Genomic DNA, 16,921 nt, shown 5'->3' on the forward strand with positions numbered 1-16,921 from the left:
TTAGAAAATTAGATTTTTGATCTGAAAAAAAAAATCGAATATTACCCCAGTCACTTCAATTCAGTACAAGAATGAAGAATGATCCACATGTTTGTGTCAAAAATAAAGTTTATTCAACAAAACACCATTAAATCATTGAAAGAGAGATTGTCACCACTCCCGAGTGTAACATTTTCCAAATTTATGAGATAAGGACAACCCAAAAATTAACCATCGAAGGACCAACTAACACTGAAGTCATGGATAGCGTGTGTCTGTAGTATCGTCCAATAAAAGAAAAATCAAGTTCTTTCTTTATCTTGAATACCACTTCTTTACTTTGATAATCTATTGACTTGGTGATGGTAAAGCAAGACAGAATAATTTTCTAGCGTAAATTTCCATAAATTTAACAAAATTTGGATGTTTCACGATATGGAGTTGAATATTGTAGAAAATTAGGATCTTGGTTATTTCAGTATTAAAATTAGAAAAAGTTCAGAATAAGAATGAATTATGCGACTTGTATAAAATACCAAATTCCATTTTGATTGATTTTTGATCAATTTGATAAATTTTTATTACAATAATATTCCAAAAAAAGAAAATGAATCGTTTATTATGATTTTGACAACAATAGTTAATTGTAATTTAGATATAAGGGGATTAAATTAACTTTTTTTTCAATTATTCAAAATATTTGATTAACTTAGCTTATTAGGGATGCCTTTTTTTCCAGAATATTATTGTAATTTATATTCACACAGTCTAACCAATGTATTTATTTAAATTTATAAATAAATATTAAAAGCTTAAATGGCCAAAAAATAATCAAAATCAACCTTCTTTAAAATTGAATTATAAGATCTATTCTATATCTTTACCTCAGATATACAGCACAGGAAAAAGATAAAAATAAAAAACAGATTACCTTCAAGGAAAGGTCCTTGATTTTACTTGATTTTTGGGTGGTTATACTCTTTTTTTTATAAATAGTAATCAAGATAAAGTATTGAATAATTCCTTTTTCAAATGCCCAAATGTTTGTATCAATTTACATGTACTTTTATTTTCATCTATTTAGTTCTTTCATGTCGAAATATGGCACTGAATCATAGTTATTTTCTATTAACTTGATTTTTTTTAAAGCTTTAAAGACCTAACCGATATCCGTTCAAAATTTTAATGGACATATTCATGTTTTACGGTTTAAAATAACAATTATAATATGGTTTTCAGCCTGAGGGCCAAAATGCTGTTGCGTGGTGTAGTTCCATAATTACAAAGAAGTCATGCAAAAAAACTCGAATCCTCTTCGTTACTTAATACATTTTTAACACTATTATCAGTGATCCTGGATTTAATATGAATAAATAATAATTTATTTCAAACTTCTTCACGATACAACTTTACACGTTTCTAAAACTTAGTAAAATAATCAATAAATAATTACAGGTTACTTATTTCTACATGATCAATGATTATCAATTATGATATTTTTCTTCATAAAGAATGAAATAATAATGATCATAGCTCCTCTTACTAGTTTATATGTAAGGGTCTTCCAAGAAGAGGTGTGATTTTGATATTCAAAGAAAATTGCATTGTTTGAGATTGGAGGTTAATTTCATTGTAAAAGAAAATCGCTAAGTAACTGTTGTATGCCCTCAATGACTCCACGAATTCTATATTTGAGGTCTTAAAGTGACACTTGGCTGTTGGCCTAGATCCTATCTTTCACGTGGCTCCAAAGGAAGAAGACTCAAGGTGTTGAATCACAAGATCTCGGTGCCATATTGTGATCACCTCTTCCAGAGGTAATAGGGTCCTGAAATTTTTGCCATGAAAGAACAATAGTTTCATTGCTTGAGTGGCACGTAGCACCACCTTGTTGAAAGTAAATGTTGTTCGGATCAATACCATCCAATTCCGGCGATAAAAATCATTAATCATCTCTCAATAGTGCCATCTATTCACCATGACTGTTGCTAAAGCCTCATTTTCTAAAAAGTAAGGGCTATCGATCCTGCTAAACCATAAACCGTACCAAACAGTTACATGATGAGGATGGAGAGGCTTTTTATTAATAAATATTGGGGTTTCCGAGTAGCAGATGCGACAGTTTTGCTTGTGATTTAATTGATTTTGTGATATAAAATTTCATAAAAAGGATACGGTTCTATAAGCTATATAAATTATAATTACATATCTTAATAAGCATACAATTTGTACAAAGAATAAATTAATTTACATGAAAGTTATTAATTTTTTAGATTGTCCAAAGTAAACGTAACCCTATAAAAGGGTAAAAATAATCTTAAAAAGTCTCAAAATCAGATTTTTATGAAAAAACTAATTACAAATTCGTTATCAGTACATCAAGCACCATAAGTATTTTATATGGAATTCGAAAGATTATTGAAAAATAAAAATTTGATAAAGAATGTAATGTAGAAAATGTTTAATTCCTCATTTACAAAATCCATGGCATCAAAAGCACATAAATAATATTCGTATATGAACTAGCAAAATTTGAAGCATCCAATAATTAACCCTCCGTTAGTGAATATCCTATAATTAAGCCTCTGTTAGTGGACATTCTATTAATAACGCAGTTATTGAAGTGACAAGGAAAGAAACAAGGAAAATAAAACGTCTTTATTAGCATGATGAACAATGAAAAAATTATGTCATATAAATCTTATATCATATTCTTGCAATTTTATCCATTTTTGCACGTGTCAAATATCAATTAAAATTTTCAAAATACTATTATACTGAAATGTTTTTATAAATTTATTATTTACTTTGATTTTCGTATACAGGGAGCGGGGATCAAAGTGTCGCCTACTTTAAACCTTGATAATTTGAAGACGACATTATCGAATAAAAAACCGGTTACCAAATAGGAAAACTATTTTTGTCAGCTGACGATACGTAGTTCAGTTAGCATCATGCCGTCATCATATGAGGAGATAAAGAGCTATAAGTGGAACGAGGAGCTTTCGAGGTCCGCCGTAGTCATGGCATTGGTTAATAATGGAGGTGAAATCTCCAATTCAACGATTGCTTCAACCTTAGGAGTGAATTTACGGACTGTTCAGCGTATCCGTAAGAAGCTAGAGGACACCTGGGATGTTGATGCTACCATAAATAGGGCACCCAAGGAGGAGAGCGCCAACAGGAAGGTCAGGGACACCGACTTTGTCAATACAGAGGTCTACCGGGATGTTATGGAGAAGGTGGTTCTGCCCTGGATCCAAGGGGTGGCCGGAGACAGACCCTGGATGTGGCAACAGGACTCAGCACCCTGCCATGTGTCCAAAATCTCCATGCAGTGGTTAACCGAGAACTTTTATGACGTCGTAACCAAGGATTTGTGGCCTCCTAACTCTCCCGACCTTAATCCTTTGGACTATTTTGGCTGGGGCTATGTCGAGAGACATACCAACAGACATCCCCATAGCACCAATGCCAGCCTGATGGACTTCATCAAGGAGGTATACGGCAACATGGACAATGAGATGGTCAGAAGAGCCTGCAGCCAGTTCAGAGGCCGTATTGAGGCTGTTATTGATGCCAACGGTGATTACATCGAATGAATGGCTACTCTATACCTATATGCTCGTCATAGTTTTGATTTTCAATCAAAAAAGTTAAGAAATGTATATTTTGTGTTGTTTTTTGTAGAAACATTTTTGGGGACAATTTGATCCCTGCTCCCTGTATATATCGTTTTTTCATGTCGAAATATAGCACTGAATCTTAGTTATACCTTAAGAACTTTATTTTTTTTAGAAGTTTTAAAGGCCACACCTTCATGAATTGAAAGTTTTAATGGCCATATTCGTGTTTTACGGCTTAAATAACAATAATAAATGGGGGTTTCAGTCTGCGTGTAAAAATATTATTGCATTGTGTTATTTATTAACAATAAAATTTTAACAAAATTTATACTATGGATACATGTGTGTCTGATCGCTCTTAATCATTAATGTAGCCTCTCTTAGTGGAATAGATAGATTGTAGGCTGTGGTGAAAGGCCTAGTACCTGTTGAGGATGTTGTCTTCTTGCATGGCGTCCCAGTACTTGCTGACAATGACTTTGCTGGCCTCATTGTTCGGATGCCAGACTCTACAGGCCTTCCCCTCGACATACACCCAAAGGTTATATTCAATGTGGCTAGCATTAGGGCTTTAAGGGGGATCAAAAGTGTTAAAAAAGACCTATTCTCTTTAACTATTTTTGATCAAGTTTGGCCTTTTTGACGGAGCACTTCTTTCTCTCTGTCGTTTTAGACTTGCTGGTGGCATTGACAGTGGTTTTAGAAATACCCATTTTCTTTTAGTACGCAAATGTAAATTGTTTGATCACATTCAAATGTCATGTTCTAGTTATGTAAGTCAGCTAAAGAGCTCAAGTTTGTTCTTTAATTCATTGTTTATACTGTAATTTATCGAATTATGAAATATTTTCAATCACTCAAACTTCATTAATTATTAATTTAGTAATTGTTCAGATTTCAATATACCACCTGGTATATAAAATAATTGCTACATTATTATAATGACGTAGCTACTGTTTTTTGCCTTAATCGTCACATTAAAAAAAATGAACAATCCAAGAAATTAAAAGGAAAAACAAAGGAAAAAATTTATAGGAGATTCAATTGGCTAAAACACGATGAAAAATAGCTAATTTTATTTATAAATCTGTACCAAGGCATTATTGAGATATGTAAAGTATTTGATATAATTATATTGCATAGATCTAGTGCATACTGAAAAGTATTGACGATGAATTTATATTCGAATAAAGAAGAAGCATTTTTATAAATCTTGGAGTACATATATAATCTCCCATTTCACTAATGGAGGGTTGAACTCAAAGTGCTAACCATAATTTATGTAATAAATTGTAGTTTTTACTAGTGATGGGACTTCTCCAAAAAATTCCCCTGACCGATTCTGACATTATTTATACCACTGCTAACAGTTTACATCAAATCGTATTTTTGAATAAACAAAACAATGTCTAGTTATAACGTCATAACTTCAATTGTCGACATGTAGTTCAAATGATCTTACAGGACTTCCTTCCCAGTCTAACAGATACAACAGTACTGTACATTAATCTTACACGTTTTGCAACGTTCGGTACGATTTCAGATATGAGTCACCATTCATTGTATTTACCAAAACTTAATATCTTGAAATGAAAATTGCCGCAACAACCAAAAATACTAAGAATACGTTTTTTTAAGTTCAGTTGGTGTTCAATTGGTTTCTCCATAGTTATTGTGCATTTTTTAAACATAAATTATATTATTAGGATATTTCATAAGCTTAAAAGATTAGAGTCATAAATTCACATTTTTGTTTCCTGTATCTTGAAAGAAATATTTTATATTATTTTTTTTTCAACTTGTAAAAAGGGAATTAATATTTAATACCACTGATAGATAAGCATAGAAGTAGAAAAGTTGGAAGTTCACCATTTATACCGATGTAAATTCCAATTCCTGAACGAGTATTTGATTCTGCGATTCCCTATTCCAATTAGTTGTTCTATTAATAGTTTTTATACAATTATACATTTGTTTTTCCACTCTCATTATAACATTAACTTTTAAAACGCGGTGAGTGAGCTGTCTAAAAAAAGAAACCACAAAAAAAAACGTATTTAATTAAATGATAAAGAGTTAAACGATTATAATAATTACGTCATTTGAATTACTTTTTTTTCCCTCAGTACTCACATTGAAGAAAAAAAAAGGATGGAATTTCAAAGAAAAAACAATGAATTGACCTAGTTTCAAAACGTTTCATAAAATTCACTAAACCTCAATTAAAAGTGGCCAAAAAAAAAGGCATTATCAAGATAAAAAGTGAATTGTATATTAACTAAGCATGCAGAATACCTAAATTTCAGTTAGTTCTGATGAAAATTCTAATACCTCATTAATATTATGAATTAAGGAATTACATAACAAAATAATATCCTTTTTTTAATATTTTACTTTTTATTAATGAGGTCTTGACGAGAAAATACATAAATGTAATTAAGATTCTAATTAATTTAAATAATTGAAGAGCAAAACTATTTAAAAATTTCGTTTTTCTTTGTAACCAGGAGAAAATTTATTCCTGCTTGGCTCATATATATTCCCACCACTACTTAATATCCTTTAATTTTTAATGGACAAACCTCAGTTTTTCTATGCAACTTTTTGTTATTGCACTTATTAAATGTTAAAATAATTTTTTTAGTCTTAAACTTAACTATTCTATACTTTGGTCCCTACTTCCTTTTTTTGCTTTATTTTTTGAAATATGAATGAAATCAGAAATTACAAAAGGCATATAATGCGTATAATTAAGTAATTACAAGTATCGTTGAAATCGTTATTATTGAGCCAATTCCGATACTTCAAAAGTGGTTGATTCTTGCAGATTCTGGTCCTTACCGATGTATAAGTACACCCTTAATACCAACATATCTATTAACTCTGGAGCATACTGAATGTAGATTCAAAAGAAAAATAAGAATTTCTATGAGGGTAAAATAAAAATTACTCCAGATGTGTCAAATTTTACTATAATGATGTAGTATTTTTTTTGTTTTTTAAATACCAAATTTTATATATATATATATCATATAATAAAGAATAATGTTAGTAGAAAAAACCTATAAGAACGTTTTATTTTTCATTATTTCTCAGAGAGAAAAAAGATTATAAAATGATTTTTGTTCCTAACCACATCAATGAAAAATAACATGTAGTTTATTATACATATAATTGAAGCAAATAGAATAGAAAACTATAATTGCATTTACTTCAAAGTATTACTTACTTGCTGGAACATTACTGAGAGTTATTAGGGGTTGACAACACATAGACAGATAAACTTAACTTATCCCTTCGAACCCTGGAGACACAATGGGCCAATTTATATATTTTTTTTTTCATCTTCCTTTAATTTTTCAAATGCACTGATTAAGTCGAAGTGAAGTAAATCCTATCTATTCACACACCTTTGATTATTTTTAATTTTTCAAGGGTAAAATTTAAACAAGAGGTTCTATCTTGTATATCTTGACAGTATTATATTTGTTGGCCTTTCATAAAAAGGCATGACTTAGGTTAAAGTAAATGTTTCCTTTTATGTATTAAGACTTTGACCATTGTTTTGGAGGGGTTAAAAGTTTTACCCTTCATATACCCCATTGATTTATAGTAAGAGAGCTTGATAATAGTATGAGCCATACTTTGAAGATCAAGTCAAACAATGATGAGGGGTACATCATCAGCATAGCCGAAAACCCTTTACCTAGATATCCTGAAACTTCACATAATAGGGGACAGCACTCTCCCCTATGAACTACCCCTGGTTGGGTGCACTTTCTTCGTAGTTCCTCCAAGAGTAGTGATCACAATTCTCTTTTTCAGGATATTGTCTTATCAAATGTAGATAGAAAGATCCAAACCCTGAGCTAGGAGTTCTGCTAAAGCAACCCCAAAGGAAATATTATCAAGGCGTGCAATACAGTCAAAACTCACAGCAAGAGTATATTCCTTGCCGTAAACGAGGCTATTTATGAGTCTCTTTAAGGAGGTCAGTCACATGGGCAAGAGATAAGTCCGTAGATCGATTAACTGTAGAGGTACAGATATAGAGGCAGTTGTTGTTGAAGATTCAATGGGAAAAAAAACCTGTTGAAGGTTTTGAGAATAAACCTTGAAAAAGTTATTGTCGAAAAGACTTTGGATCAGCTAACAATTTTTTTCCTAGTTTGTGCACGATTGTTCTCATCTTTTGATAAACAGTGGAATCTCAATCAATCGTACAGAGCATACAAAGAGAAAGCAAGATATTCCAGCATTTTCATTGGCATATTTTTTAGTACAAAATGGAAAATTCCATCAGGACCACCGTCCTAAATAATTGAAAGAAATACAGAGAAGATTTTAGCTTTTCCAACCTGATAACATCATCCAAATCATCATTATCCTTTAGCAATGTCATTTAAAATGCATCCCGAACAAGGTCAGGATCAGAATCCAGTTCACCCCCAGTGAGGTGACGAGATTAAAGGTATTTGGACGTTTGTTCAAGAGGCATCGGCCATCGTTACATTAACATCACAGAGAAATCCTGAAGTGGCAGTTGTTTTAGACTTTACCAATCAAACCCCCCTTGAGTCATCAACCAATACTACCATATCAGCTACAATATTCACACTAGCTTAGACATCTCGACTTTGTTAATGATTTGTATATACCTTGGTATTATTTGCCAGAGCATCCCGAAGGCATTGACCCCCTTTACCCTGTGTACATCGATTTTAAGAGACTCGAGTCTTTTATTCCAACAAGGCGCCAATATTGACCTCCTGGCCGGCTTGAAAGGAGGAATCAAATCCAGCACTTCCTGAATAGCCCAGTCCAAGCTAAGGAAGATATCTCAAGGATGCTGGTCAGGGAGTTTGGCAGATATTTTATATTCCAGATATTAAATAGTCAAATCTTTTCAGTCGGCTTTAATAATGGTACGATATTTCTCCACGACTGGTTCATAGCTACTTGTAGAATATTTCAAATATGAGTGATCACTATGTGAATAAGAATCCAAGAATTAAGGTTCTATTTTGTATTTTTTGAATATTTCTATTTTTTATGTGAGTACCAAATATGCAACATTATTTTAATAAATAATATTTACCATTTCAATGTAAAGATAATGACGTAATAGCCATAATAAACATAATAATTAATGTCACAACGTCAATATATTACCCCGCCTCGTACAAAATCAACAAAATAAATACTAGTTATTATTTAAATATTCAAATTCTCTACTCATCGTGAATGAATCTATTCATTGTTGCAACACGGATATCTTCTTTTTCAAGGAAAGAGTTCTAAATAAGAGCCTCTCTTGAGGTGTTCATTTTATCTCATTATTGGAGCCCTAAAAAGAGGCTGATTGATTTATACTGCAAGGTCCAACATCAATTCATTATCATTATTATTCAAAATAGTAACATCAAACAAATAGTTCCCCGTTAAGAAGAACAAAATCCTCCCCAGTAAATGTAATGAACATAACACTTTTCATTTCTAATTAATTTTCTTGTCATTATTTGTTTATTAAAAAAGTAAATATATATATAAATATATATAAGAAGAGGATCTCATTCCTTCTTTCCATCATTTGAATGCAGCCATCTTATTATTGATGGGACGGTGGATGAAGCGCTCAGACTTCATATACTTAGCTATCTTGGGCAATTTCTCAAAGCGGTCCAAAAAGTCTCTCAAGTTTTGAAATGGGTCAAGAAGTTTAGATGATAGGAGTCGATGTTGATCAAGCAATTCGTATATGATAAAGTCCGCAAAAGTAATAGATTCCCCCGTAAACCACGAACTCTTTCCAATAAAGTTTGAGAACTCCTTTAGTTTGTCTTGAATTGACTTTAGATATTCATCCTTCAAACTTTCCTAAGGGATACATATGGTAAATGTTATTATTTAAAGTAAAACACGAGAGATGGAATCCATTTACAAAATTGGGATTGTAACAAAGACGAGCAAAGCCATTGCGGAAATCCATCGCTTGCTCTGCCAAGAGATCAACTTTCACTTTCTCGTTTTCCGTTTTTCCGCATAAATCATTTTTCCGCGCAATATGGCGTATAATGGCATTAGATTGTGTCAATTTAACGTCACCTAAAATATGTCCGAATAAGTTGAAATGAATTTGTAAGGAATGAACATTAAAAAAATCAAAGGAAACTAACCATTAATGTAGTACGGCAAATTAGGAAAGTCAAGACCAATACTTTGTTTGACTGTTAACCAGGAAGAATTGTCAAAATGTGGAGCGGGTCCAAGGGAATATTTCTTTTCTTCATAGTCTTCTCCAGTGTGTTCCAGTAATAAACGAATGGGTTGGGCCAACTAGAAAATAGTGAATAAGGATAAATGATAAGTTTGTAATATCCACCCTAGCTTAAAAAATAATTGTTAAAAGTGTAGTATACTTACTCCACGAGTATCCCAATAGGCAAACAAAGCTTTTGGCATGATTTAATATTAAAGAATAAGGATGATGACTTATTGAATATCAAAACAGTAATGATAACAAAAATACTCTTGCTGATATTTTTTGAAAATAATCACACACTCATAGAAAATGTAGACGCAAGCCTTTGATATTTATGTGGTAGAATAATCGCGATGCCTATATCTGCGTGTATAAATATTCACTACATAGACTCCTCCAAACAGTTTTCCCCCCGTTTTTTTAACGCTTAATAGGGGGCTATCTCTTCAATTGGAAGTTCACCGCATTCCATTTTATCATGTATTTACATTGTACAGATACAAACATTGAATAAAGTATAAACAAATAGGATTTTACTTTGTTTTGATTGCTTAATGACATTGCTATAAGTATGGATAAACAAGCAGTCTTAAAAATACAAGAAAGATATTATAGGGGCCTCTCTAAGATGACAGAGTGCACCAGATACATTTTCTGCGATCAAGAAGCAAAACCAAAACCTTAATAACTTTTTATTCGAAAAGTATAATGAAAAACACTTTTAGCAATCAATCTTGGAATGAATTATTCAATACCGCCTCTACCATAGCCTCCATACAAGGGCGGAACTTGGCGTAGGTTGCCATAGTATGATCGGACAACATGTTGGCACATTGCTTCTTGATACTGGCCTGAGCTCCTGCACATTACCATGTGATGTCTTCATAACCTAACTCTCTTAGACGTTCTACACACTGAAGTCGAGGGGATTGAGATCTGGAGAGGAAGAAGGCCAGAAGGTCTTGTCCTAGAAATGTGATCTTTGCAAAAATTATGTGCCTTCAAATCTGTATGCCTTGGGTAACTGTTTTGGGTCCACACATAGTTGTTTTCAGGATAGTTAGCCTTCAGCTAGTGTAAGATTTTCCACCTCAGGACCTTACAGTATGCATCCGCCTCGATTGTCTCATTATACTTGCAGAAGGAGGAATCCATATTCTTACCATCCGGGGCCACAACTACCAAGCACATTGTTTTGGCCGGTTGTTTTGTCTTGAATGTGACCTGGACTTCCTCAGGTGATGCTGTTATAATTTCGTCGTTTCTGTGGTTCAAAACCTGGTTGACTATGAAGATCTTCTCAGATAAGAAGATCTTCACAGTTGGCAGATCCCTCTTCAAGTGATTAAGGACTTTTTTTGTATCTCTCAAGCTTTAAGGCCTTCATCCTGTCGGTGTAAATTTTTTGGAGTCCCGACAAATCATCATGAATTTCCCTCCTGATGGTGATCTTCTCCAGTGTTGAACTTGTCAGCCAAGTCGCGCATTGATGATGTTGGATCTTATCCTCCAGGGAATTGAGAAATGTTTCATCTCTTTTCCAAACCATTTCCTCCACATCATGCCTCATTTTGACTCATGTTACATGAAACCTTAATAAGGGAAAAATAATTAATTTTATGGCGTAGAAAATTCCCTTGTTGCACTCTGTATTTTTTTTTTTTTTTGGAAGGAGGGTTTGTGTTTTATATTTTATTTTTGATTAATTAATTTAAACATTAATTTATTTTTGATAAATTTCAAATACTATTTTCCTCTGAAAAAATTTTTAAATGTTAAATTTTTTCGAAAAAAATTTCAAAAAATCATGTGTTTTCTCATAAAATTTCAAAAATTCATGTCTTTTCTCAAAAAAATTCTAAAATTCATGTCTTTTCTCAAAGTTTTAAAAATTTCATGCCTTTTTTTAAAAATTTTAAAAATTCATGTCTTTTCTCAAAAATTTCAAAAATTTAATTTTCAAGATAAAAGAAAAATTCCTTAATTATACTCCCTCCATCCCACCTCTGCATTATAAATAATTTATGCAAAATGGTTACAAACGAAATGATTGTGTATAAATTAATCATAATTTTCACTTTCACCACAGTAAATTTACAATAACATAAAAACAAAAAAACACAGAACCAACAATTTCCTCAAGGGTATAAAAAATTAAAAATATTTTTATGGTAGTTAATAGCATATTTTATAATATTTCAATTTATTTTCAATAAATCAGCGGCCCCTACAATGACAGAAGAGCGAGCGAGAAGACAAAATTGATAGGTAATATACTTTTTTAGCAATAACTCAGCTTGTAGAATTGATATCGAGTCAATATTTCATATTTTAGATACAGTTCAAAACCATAAGTGGTATTAAGGACCAATTTCACACAACACGTCATACAAATTTAGCTTAAATATCAATTTTAATGTTGGGAGATGTTGAAAAAAGTAATAATTATTGGCGATGTGTAGTAATAAAGAATAAGTGTGTTTATGGGTGTAGTTGAACCACAATTTAATTTGACCAACTTTTGAAATGTTCACGTACTGTTCTTTACACAGAATAAATTAGAAAAAATAGTATTGTTCCGTTTTTCTGCGTCACAAGGTTCCCCTCAACTAATATTTCAATTTATATCTACTTAGCTCAATAATTCAATTTAACTCTTAAACAGAGTCGTTACTAGTTTTCATAATTTTAAAAGAGGCTTAGCTCCTAAAATTATCAACACCGCAAAATAATTACTTATATCAGAGGGTCGTTTGAAAAGTCTTTGCAAAGTCTGATAAATGCCGATAGTTGCCCGTATCGAGGTTATGTTTAATTATTAGCATCTCTTGAAAGAACACACACCAACTCTCAGTCAGATCGTCCTATTTATTTCAGTGTGGCATTCGTTTGAATTGAGGAATTGGCCTGAAAGACTGTCTTTTAGATTCGCAAGGAATAATACTCATCGAGAAAAATCCCTTTGATTGTCCCACAAAAAAGTCATCTTCCATCACGACAATGCACCAGTTCCCACCTCAGCAGTTGTGGTAGTAAAATTAATGGAAATAGGGTTACAACTCGAGATGCCCACAGCACAAGCAACCTCATGCAACTTCACTCTTCTGGCATCCATCCATGTTGTAAGTTCAAAATAGGAATCACAGCTAAGTGTTGGTTGTACTCACAACTCTCCAAGACCGATAGCTATTAATCTCGGTGATTGTTCCATAAAAGGGATAATCACAATTCGTAGAAGTGCATAAACTTACTACGCTCCATACTTTTCACATATTTTTTTATGTATATCTCATAAAATAATTGATTCCTATATACATTTTTTATTTATTTTAGGAGTGCTTATCTAAATAATAGATTGTAAAATGTTTACCATTCTAACGTACTTAAAGTATTCTATAACCTTATTTATTTTTTATTATTTCTAACATTGCCTTACTGCAATCGCTCTCTACATAAAAATTTACACTCTCATTATTGTCTACTAATCAATGAATACCATTCTTCCCTTTGGGCGTGCTTCACTAAATAATAGTCAGGTAAAATGTTGACTCATTTGATCATACAAAACGTATTCTATAACCTCTTTTATTTTTAGACGTTTATGATGATATTTCACACAAAACATGAAAATAGACTCTGTAATTTTCCTCAGCTTTTTGGTTTGTCTACAATGATTGACATGATCACCCAATGAATTTTGTTAATATTCTTATAAATCATCAAAATATAATATTATTTTGATTTAATAGTCGATTTTTTAAACATATTAAATTTGGTTCAGCTCCGAACATATCCTACTAATAGCTAAATGGAGTATATTTTGTCATTCCATTTTTGAAAAAAAGACTGAAAAATCGAAAGAAAATCTTATAATGGAAATTTATTGGATCAAAGTCAGTCAAATTAGTTATATATCATTATTCATAGGCCAGCCATTAGAACAAGGAGGTTCTATTTCTTAAGTTAAAAGTTAAATTCCTATTGAAACCCTTTACTATAGGAAAAGACTATGCACATACACAAATGATATAAACATTTTTTAATTGAAGATAATATTTTCTTTTATATCTAACTATGGGTGTTGTTTGCCTGAAAATTCATATTCTAATAGCTGATAAGTAGTGCTTGAACAGTCTTAGAACTGATTTCGTAATCAGTCTCCCTCCCTTTAGTTTCTTCTTTTTTTTCTTTCTCTCTATCGATCTTTTTTTATCTTTCAAGTTCCAGAGATCCAATACTTCATCTTTCAGTCCTACGGTCCTATATTTTTTTTATTTTCTTCACTTACAGCTAGGCCTGAAGAATATAATAAGCAAGCAAATCATGAATGATAACCATTTGTATAATAATACGTCGTCCTAGTCATACATTTTCTATTTTTAATGCCAGGTATGTTTTTACCTTGAAGGAGGCATTGAACTATAATAACACTTCATGGACTCAAATGACGTAGTAAATAGTAATTACGTTATTTCATCATTTCCATAAAAGACCAATCAGGAACTGACAAATTTTATTAAGATCTGACTTGAGTCTTTTTAGTATTTTTAGATGTATCCAAAACTAATGATATGTGATATCCTCCTGAATATTTTTGTTCTGAAAAGTTGACTCCCCTCAAAAAATTTTTTTTTTTTATCCTGTGGAAGCCCTTGCATAATTTCATATAATAATGACGGCAAAAAAAATATTACGTGGAAACTACAGTCCCTTTATTCTCCACCCCCTGTGGACGCCTCTGAAAATTATATTTATTTTTTTCGACATAAGACATGTTAAAAAATAATAGGCAAAATGTTAAATATTTACCTTATTGGCCGGAAGATATGTTTGTCGATATATAACTATTCAAAAATAAACATGAACATTAACCTCTCCTTAATTATTTACAAATTACAAAATAATATGTGATTGACGTGATCAAGAATAACGAAAGTAACAATCAAATTAGAAAATGAATCTTTCAAGAATATTCTACTTGTATATGCTATAGTTCTAACTTTCCAGATTATATTTATGATAAACATAGTGATGAAACTCTTGAGTCATTTACAGATAACTTCCAAGACATTTTGGAGTCACAGAGTGGACAGTACGACCTAACATATTCCAACAACGTACTCACAGTATCCGTTCCTGATTTGGATGTCATTAATACGCAAGGACTCAACAAACAAATTTGGCTCTCATCCCCCATTGAGTGGTCCAAAACGTTTTTACTTATTTCTCGAATCAATGTTTTGGATGTACACACGATTGGGGGAGTTGCTTCATTTAATTTATTCAAAAAAGATTGTATTAATCATTCCTAACGCAGATTTGTCGAGCTGTTAATTTGGAGGGTCTTAATAACAATTCATCATTTCAATGATATTAAATAAACCTTCTATTTCAGTAAAATCAAAAATGCATATTCATATGGTGGATTAATTCAACGCCTCAATTTTATTTTTGACAAAATTATTTATCCTAAGAGATATTGTAATAATAAGATATATTCATTTATTCGATTTTCAGTAATGTTTGGATTTTTGCAAATATTGATGCTGGCAAAATTACAAAAAGTTAGCGGATCCTATAGTATTTGGGCTTTAATCCATCTGTAGAAGAATCACTTACAGGGAATACTTTAATAGGCTTTATCGATCAAGAAAAAGAACAAGGCATTACCAAAATATCTTTTGCGATTACTTTTCTTTGAATTATACATCAAATCAATTTTATTGATAATTCGGATCATGTGGATTTTTATACTTGAAGTGGAACGCTCCTTGAGAGTTCTTGATGGTGGAATACTAATATTTGATGGATCTTTCTGTGTTCAAGCTCAAACTGTGACTGTATAAAAACAAACTAAGAGATATTCTTTCCCAAAAATTGTTTTTATAGACAACTCTCCTTATTGATTTCCACAGAGTCTTAGACTCAATTTTTGTCGAATACATATTTACTCAACTCTTCAAATACGCATTTCCGGTAAGACTTGTTGTAATACTATATTCAGTTTTAAGAAACACGACTTGCTATTTGGATCCTGGGAAAGGGAGGAAGCTTTCAAAGTGGAAGGAGGCTGCCTGCTGGGAAGTCCTCTTAGGCCGACACTCTTTTTAGTGGCATAAATGGCCCTGACATCTTCAAAGTTCAAGAAAGTTATGGAAACAGAATTAGGACATCTGAAAATACAGCAACTATTTAAGACCTATGAAATGAGACTTTTGGCCTTTGGTCCCTAGGTGTCACTTGCTAGAAATGATAAACCGGTCCAAAAATCTTAATGCTTATTTCGACAGGTGTCAGCAATATTTACTTCATTGTTTGTCTAGTTTCATTCAACAACACACTTTTTTTGCTGGTAAAAATGTCTAATTTTGTGCCTACAATCAACGATGTGCGGACATCATTGATTTTCTCTAAACAATTGAAGAAAAACACTTCTCAAGACCATCAAATACTTGGGGAAGTTTATGGTGGGCATACTCTAATCAGAACACAGTGCTTCAGGTGGTTTGAAACGTGATGAGAGAAATAAAAAAGAGCACGCGGACAGCCAGTGCAAAAGTTTGAGGACGCCGAATTTCAAGCATTTCTCAATAAAAATGATGACCCAACCGTTAATGGTGATCGCTGCGAACAACAATTGGCTTATTTGAACCATGCTATACGGAAAAACTCCCAAAATATGAAGCCAGGCAACACAAGGTAATTTTCCTTGATGACAATGCATCACCGCATCCCTCTATAGCCACCGGCCAGCTTGTTGAATCGTACAGCTGGGAACTTCTAGTTTATGCAGCTTATTCACCGAACTCACTGATTATCATTTGTTTGCATGGATGGGCCACGTAATCCATTATTTACGCTTCGATTCTCACGCTGAAGCCAAAAAATGGATCGATGGCTGGCTTGCAGCCAAAGATAAATATTTTTTTTTTTGAAAGGCATCCATAAATTGCCTAATATATGGGGGATATGTGTGGCTAGCGAAGGTGCATACTTTGTAAATTAAATTTGTAACCATTTTTTCACAATATACGTTCAAATTTTAAAAAAAAAG

The 16,921-nt window shown here is 32.2% G+C and overlaps 1 protein-coding gene across 1 annotated transcript; it reads right to left on the bottom strand.

Annotated features, from left to right (window-relative positions):
• Positions 1-8,992: 8,992 nt before the first annotated feature.
• Positions 8,993-11,431, bottom strand: LOC121123135 (glutathione S-transferase). The gene is made up of 4 exons (XM_040718249.2): positions 10,029-11,431; positions 9,782-9,941; positions 9,547-9,710; positions 8,993-9,482 (listed from the first exon to the last, which is right to left on the bottom strand). Exons 1-4 carry the CDS (start codon positions 10,065-10,067, stop codon positions 9,192-9,194), a joined length of 654 nt encoding a protein of 217 aa, XP_040574183.1. The 5' UTR covers positions 10,068-11,431; the 3' UTR covers positions 8,993-9,191.
• Between the last annotated feature and the right edge of the window lie 5,490 nt (positions 11,432-16,921).

The sequence above is a fragment of the Lepeophtheirus salmonis genome, chromosome 8, assembly GCF_016086655.4.
Source record: "Lepeophtheirus salmonis chromosome 8, UVic_Lsal_1.4, whole genome shotgun sequence".
NCBI classification, from domain to species: domain Eukaryota; kingdom Metazoa; phylum Arthropoda; class Copepoda; order Siphonostomatoida; family Caligidae; genus Lepeophtheirus; species Lepeophtheirus salmonis.